At 40.4% G+C, this 7159-nt stretch overlaps 1 protein-coding gene across 11 annotated transcripts in view; it reads right to left on the bottom strand.

Annotated features, from left to right (window-relative positions):
* The window catches only part of LOC108756801 (protein turtle-like), a 264529-nt gene that overhangs the window by 13062 nt on the left and 244308 nt on the right, over positions 1–7159 (bottom strand). For 9 of the 11 annotated variants that reach the window (XM_018500862.1, XM_018500859.1, XM_018500854.1 and 6 more), the window contains 5 exons: positions 5342–5629; positions 4748–5157; positions 3980–4251; positions 3563–3735; positions 1505–1585 (listed from right to left, as the gene is read on the bottom strand). In XM_018500862.1, coding sequence (XP_018356364.1) covers positions 1505–1585; positions 3563–3735; positions 3980–4251; positions 4748–5157; positions 5342–5629 — 1224 coding nt within the window. Of the gene's footprint in view, positions 1–1504; positions 1586–3150; positions 3208–3562; positions 3736–3979; positions 4252–4747; positions 5158–5341; positions 5630–7159 lie in introns of all 11 variants that reach the window. The other 2 variants (XM_018500863.1, XM_018500865.1) reach the window with 2 other exon arrangements.

Below are 7159 nucleotides of genomic sequence, written 5' to 3'. Positions count from 1 at the left end.
TCGGATGGTAGAATCACAATGTGACTGTTTTACATTTGTTTAAAACACATGAATTTATTGAAGCTGTGAATTTTTTTTGTATTGGCGATTTAAAAGACGCAAGTTTTAGTGTCATTCAAAATTGATCGATCTATCATCAAAATTGAGTCGAATTTCCAAAATTGAAAGAAAACGCTCGAAATTCTCTTTGTATATTAGCACGTGAATTTTCGTTTACTCTGATCTGTGTGTAGGGATGAAGAAATAAATACGATAAATTATTTTCGCAAAAAACTCGTCTTTATTGTGGACCTACGCAAAATAAATTGTGGCGTTTGGGTAATTTTAATAGCAGCGAACCTTTCTGATTTTTCATCACATAACCATGCAACCATACGAAATTAATGTGAAAAAAATTGAAAATAACCCCGACAAATAGCTTGGTTTGACCACAAAATTGCAAAATTAGCAACTTGTATTGTTTCAAATATTTGCTTTGTGTATTAAATGTATGAAGTTATTTTCTTTCTCTTCCCCAAACTATCCATTATGAGTGCTTTTTTTCGCTTTTACCCGGCATCTACGCAGGCGAGGATTTTATATTTTATTAGTTTTGCGCAAATATAATAGTTATTATTCCTACGGAGGAACATAGTCGAGGATTACATTCATAAAAATTTTATTATAAAATACACACAATGCATTACATTAAACAAATGAATGCTAAAGCTGCTTGCGCGAAAAAATACAAATTGTAATATAAAGTTTTTCGCTTCAATGTAATTACGTATAAAAACTGCTGAAATTGTATTGCTATTCTCTCTCTCTTTTTTTTTTTTATTCGCATCACTATTCTGCCCGACGATCCGAATATGATTGAAACTCGACTCGCGGGAGAGGCAACTAAAACTTTCTTGGGTTTATTCAGCTCCAAAGCGGAGTAGATTGTTTGGAACCGTCTGCTACGTGCAAAATGTATGATGTTATTTCCCGTCTAGCTCTCTCCGGTACGCCGCGGTTAAGAGGATTTCGTTTTTATTTTCCTCTGTATCTTCATCGCGGTATGCCGAACCGTATGCGAGCGTGGGTGTACGCGAACACGCGTTTCATTCTTATTGCCTTGTCGGACTGCTTGACACTTATTTTCATGTCCACCACAGCATGTATTAGCGGTTAATCTCCTTCGTGCGAAACGAAAGACATTCTTGGAAGAAAAAATGGATTTTTGTACTCTCGCCTTCTTCAGCGGCGCGAAAGATTCTTGCCAAAGATTCTGCGAGATAGAAAGAGATGGAGAATGACGATTGTATGTCACATCGTAGTCACATCGACTGTAAATAACGCGTGGGCGGTGTGAAAGCGACGACGAACACTTTCGAACATTTTAATAAAATCATGTAATAACCGTTCGATAATATCGTTATCTTAATACAGAAAATAAAATTAAGGATTATTTTCATTTTATGAATTCCATTAAATACGCATAATATATTAATATAAATGAAAAAAGAATAAAAATATATACCTTTCGGTCGTATGATTGGCGGAAACGCGGGGTTTCCTGAGGAATCAGTCGGTAATACGAGGGTATTGTAATCAAGAATGTCTGAAATGAAAAAAAAAAAGAACAGAAAAAATGAAGCAAAACTTAAAAAGAAATTAAATTAAACTGCTTAGAAAATAAATGAGTTATCATTGAAGTTTTCGTAAGGTTGCAAAATATGCTGTGATTTATTTCTAGATTCTCGAATGAAATCTAAGCGGACCATTGTGAAATTTTCTGCTAACTGTATTAGAATTGGTTTCATCAATGTCAATTAACTCGTAGTATCTGTTTAAATCAATGTCAATTAACTTTACTGGGTATCTATTTTTGAACCGTAATGTGAAACATAATGTAGGATTATTCAAAACTTTATATCTATGCACTGTAAGGGATGTTTAAATTAAATTTTGGAAAAATTTAATTTTTTTCCCACAAATATGCCAAAGCAGTTAACGAACCGAGATATACCTTTGCAAATTTTATTCGTTACTTTATTCTTGGATAAAATTGTAACATAAAACTTGAGCACAAATTGTGCCAAAATATATATAAATTGTTCGTTGAAAAAGATTGACTCTCGAAAGTTAAAGGATTTCGGTGAAATGTGAATTTTAGTACGCTTTGTATAGAGAGATATAGAAAAGTAGTAGAGATATAGAAAAGAAAAATTTAGTTAACCCTCTCGTGGCTAACCAGCTTTGTCGAAGTCGACCCTTCGTCGATGTAGGCTAACGAGCGAAACCAATGATGATGCGGGTTTGTGCGTGGGATACAAACGTAAGGAGCGAAAAAGCGTTACAATGAGAAAAAGGTACAACGAGAAAAGAGTCAGATAGGCGAAAGAAACGCTTGAAAGGTAACCAGATAGAAATCCCTAGCTGCCGGTATCGGGGATGCTCGACGAGGTACGGTGTGTACAAATGGAAGGCAATGAACCAGTGGATTCGAGGGAAGGAAATAAAAGCGGAAGCAGAATGAACGGCTCGATGGGTTTTCCGATACGATAAGTCGCCACGGAAGTCTCCGTTCCTTCCCTTTTTCTCGGTTTTCTCCGCTCCTCGCCTCATTCCGCATCCGCATTCGCTGTCCCTCTCCGCCACCCCCCCTTTTCTTATCTTTTCGCCTTCTTTTTACTTTTTTTGTTCCTTCTTTTTTCTTTTTTTTTTTTTTCCACCTTACGGTTCTAGCCGAAGAAGTCGCGCGACTTTTCGACTCTCGGATCGATATCCCGATGAGAGGATCAGAGCAGAGTGAGACGAGAACGACACCCCTCACGTATGAATTTCTCTTCGACAGTCATCGAGATGCCATTCTCAGCTTACGAAGTGAATTGCACGGCTCGCGGATATTCCAAGATATTCCGACAACCGATCGCGTTTCGCCAGCTTGCAGATTTAAACTAGCAGTCAAAATCGTCGATTTTTAACATCTCGAAGAAATTGTACCGTACGTTACCGCCGATGCATTTCACACGGTTTAAATTTACGACAGTATAACCGCTTTTATAGATGGCTCATGTAAAATGCGCTTTTTAAAATATTTTTTACCCGTGAATTTTATCATATTCATTGTTTTTTCCATTTTAAAATCATAATCGTATCATAAGCAATAACTTCGAATCTTACCACTTTGATCCGAAGAGGCGGGTTGATCAGTCGCCGGCGGATGGGGCAAGCTAACGTCTTGGAGAATGCAGATAGGTAGGAGTGAGAAAGAAATTTATACAAATAGTGAAGATTAGTTTGTTAATCAGCGAATAAATGATTAGCGATTTGTTAGTTACTATTCATTAGATTAGCATTAATACTGAATAAAAATATCTACAGTTAATATTATTAATTGATAGATACACGATTAATAGCTACTCAATCATGATGAAATCATGGTGAAATAGTTTAGTATATAATATTTGTTTCGAGATTATCGAGTTTTGCTCATTAAATTTATGCACATTCTTTGCACGTCTCTTAGTTAGGAAATTTGTAAAAAAACTTCAATAGCCGAAATAATTTGATCGTAACACGCAGTTTATATTACCGATCGTCCTGACTGTGATGACTTTACTCAACATTCCCTCGCCCAGGGCGTTCTTTCCGATTACTTGAAATTCGTAGAGCGTACTAGGCGTAAGATTGTTGATCGTTACCGATGTGCTGCCCGATGGAGTCACGGGGATTGTCTTCCATTCCGAAGTTCCCGATTCCCTGTACCTGAACGGAGGTGTAACGATAAAAGAAAAAGAAAATGTTAAACTTTAGAAAATATTTTCAAAATATGTTTAAAAAAATTTTATCACTTGTATAAGTGATATCGATGGTTATAACACGTGCTGTACAAGTAAAATTGCTTTTGCGATACAGAAGACTACCATCTCTCGTTATTTGGCCAATTATAGTATACGCGTCGTAGAATCTTAATAATGATAATACCTGTAAGCCTATCCCGTATACCCACCAGATAGTATAATCTTGCTTGTAATCAGGACCACCGGAATAGCCTGGTAACCAAGTTAGCGATACCGCGAATTGCGTGGCAGTGCCCGACACGTTGTAAGGTGCATGGGGTTGCGTTCCCTCGACGATCAGTTGCGTCGAGGCTGAGATGGTGGCAACTTCGTTGGAGGCGACGCACTGGTAAAACCCGAAATCCGCGCGTCGAAGGCTCTCTATGGTTAAATTACCACCGACAATCTTCGAGCGTGTGCGCTGGATGGGTCCGCCATCTCTCTGAGATAATTTTGGAAATGTTTTACAAAATTATGACAAGACAGCTCATCGAAAATACTTGCTAACATTATATTATAACTGCCGATGATTAATATATGTATATCCTTAAAAAAAAAAAGTAAGTTTATTGATTTAACACCATGCATGCGTTGATATAATTCTTAACCGTGCTGATATGAACAACATAGTGTGGATTTAAAACTTATGGCAATATATACCGTTTAGATCCACACCACGCTCGTAAGAATAATATATATTTAATACTCTTGGTGTTAAATTCACTCCCATATTTTTCAGAGTAAACCTATTTGTTCCATTTAAGGCTCTCGACTAGCCGCGGCGGCCATGTTGGTAATGATAAAATGCTTATTTTGCCAGCAATATTGTTACAACCAATCGTTCAAGAAAAATATATTTAAAAATGGCAAATGAGATAAAAGCAATGAAAATTTGGCTTAATAATCTAAACGGAATTTGTTTTTAAACGAGATTATACCCGATGCCACTGTATCGTTGGTTTCTGCGTTCCGTCGGCCTCTTGAGCGTCGCAGTGCATCTCGACCGTTTCGCCGACCTTCTTCGTGTACACTACTTCCGGCTCGAGGGTGAAGACAGGCGGGTTCCGTACGAGGACCTCCATCGGACCCGAGCTGCCCTGCGTGCCCTGGGCGTTATAAGGCGTGCAGGTATATCTGCCTTGGTGATTCTCATTGACCCGTGTAAAGAGCAGGGAGCCGTTGTTCATGATAACAATGTCTTTTGTCTGATAAGGCTCGAGTAGGCGTTTATCCTTGGTCCAGGTCACGTATTGCAAGGGTGGGTTGGCTTTTATGTAACACTGGACCACACCGGCCAAACGGAACGGCAGGTATTGGACAGTGGGGGTAAACGTAACCTTCGCTGGATCTAAAACCGTGACAAATCCACGCGAAAGACATTAATTCTTCGGGCATTAATCATACTTAGGGCTCAGATTGAGCGTCGCGTTCGAAACGCACCGTTCCAATCCTTAGTGTTCGGACATAAAAACTCTTTTCAAATTTTAATTCGACAAATTCTAATTTGATTTGATAATTCGAACAAGCCTTACACTCGACGTTCAGATAGGCGCTAGCAGTCTGAGGATCGCCGATGCCATTAGTGACCTCGCACAGATATTGACCGGAGTCATCGGCGCTGACGGGGTTGATAACCAGACTACCGTCCATCTTGATGGACACCCTGGTGTCCAGAGCCGAGACCTCTGTGACAGGTGCGCCTTCGCGAAACCAGCGCACCGTCACGTTACCCGGAAGTGCCTTTGCCTCGCAAGAAAACTGCACCTTCTCGCCTTCCAGCTTCGTTTGATTCGTCGGCGGCACCATAATGACGGCTCCACCTGTAAATCAGTCAAACGCATGATTCTTATTACGTAGCGTCAGCTACAGACCGAGATATATCAAAGAGACGAAATATCGATTACGGTTACCGAAACCAAACGTAGCCGATGTATTCTCGTATAGTGGTATCTATCGCATTCAGGATCTGCGGTGACCGATTGACCGCTGATATTGGTTCTCTCGTTGTCAAGGATATCCCGGAAGGGACAATAACACGCGATGCATCTGACTCGCCGTCAAGCGGAGAGACAGGCAGAGAGAAAGACGGAGCGCTATAGCGTCTCGATCGATTCTCGATAATGTCTCTCTCGCTTGTCGGTAAAAAAAAAAAAGTCACGATTGAATGGATACAAGCGAGGAGGATACGAGGGCATCAACTGGGCGCGTGTAGTCACGAATTCGCCTCCGTGATTTCTGCGTCCCCGACGTCTGCAGGGAAGACGCTCAACAGGGTGCACTATATCTTCATCGATATCCAAATGTCGTCTACGCCCACAGACCGTCTCGCGCTTCGTATTCACGCCTGAAGAATTTCAAAACTTGCGGCTTCGATTCAGAAGCGAATATTTCGCTGCATTATAGCGGAAGATCGATTCTCGCTCCATAAAAGACCGAGCTCCACCTTCGTGCGATTTCGCGGCATTTTCCGCAATCCGATCTATCGTCATTCGTTGGGATTACGGGCTTGCTTCATCTCCTCTTGCTTCATCGTGTTGCCACAACGAGTGGGAAAGGGAGATCTTTAGAACGCGATCAGATCGAGCGAGCATACGTAGAATTGTCGAGGAATTAGCGATACTGGGGATTCATCACGTTAAAAAATGTGATTGGACTGCGAGAAGAAGCGTCTCGATAATAAAATCGAAACTCTCTAAAATCCATAGAAACGCAGTAGCTTTTTATTTTCATTGCATCGCACAAGATTGGACGCACTCGTTGGTTATCGTACGAGAGAAAAACATTTGTTTACCATTCAATATTTATACATCGAATTCTACGATTGTGAATTATATGGTTCGGATAATAAACACCGTCGTCCGTTTGCAATCTCCGTCGCATTTCTGTTTTCACATTTTAATTTCGTACGTGTGACACTCGAAACCCATATACACGCTCGAATTCGAGATTGCTAGTTGGTAAAGTAAACAGGGTATAGGTGTCGCGCAAACAACGTGTAAATTTATACACGTAAACGAACGTAGCGATACATCTACAGTGCTACGATGTTACAAATATATATTGACGGACGTTTGAGCAATTAAACATTTGGCAGATTGTTGCGGTATTTACTGTCCTCGCGTATCGATGTGATCAAATTCGAGGTTGCGGAATAGCTTTCTGGCGACGCGACGCGAATATATCGACGACAGGAATTTCGACCTCGGGAATTATTATACGGTCGCCGAGATCGGAAGTAAACGTGACGGCCAAGAAAGAGCCGCGGAACTAACTCCCCGAGCCGCAAGAAATATCGTGTTCTACGCGCAGACGAAAATCCGCAGAAATGGGAGCAACGATATTCTAAGCTT

The sequence above is a fragment of the Trachymyrmex septentrionalis genome, unplaced genomic scaffold, assembly GCF_001594115.1.
Source record: "Trachymyrmex septentrionalis isolate Tsep2-gDNA-1 unplaced genomic scaffold, Tsep1.0 scaffold13, whole genome shotgun sequence".
Classification (NCBI taxonomy): Eukaryota; Metazoa; Arthropoda; class Insecta; order Hymenoptera; family Formicidae; genus Trachymyrmex; species Trachymyrmex septentrionalis.
Note: the sequence above shows the minus strand (reverse complement) of the source record. Positions and strands in the feature narration are given on the sequence as shown.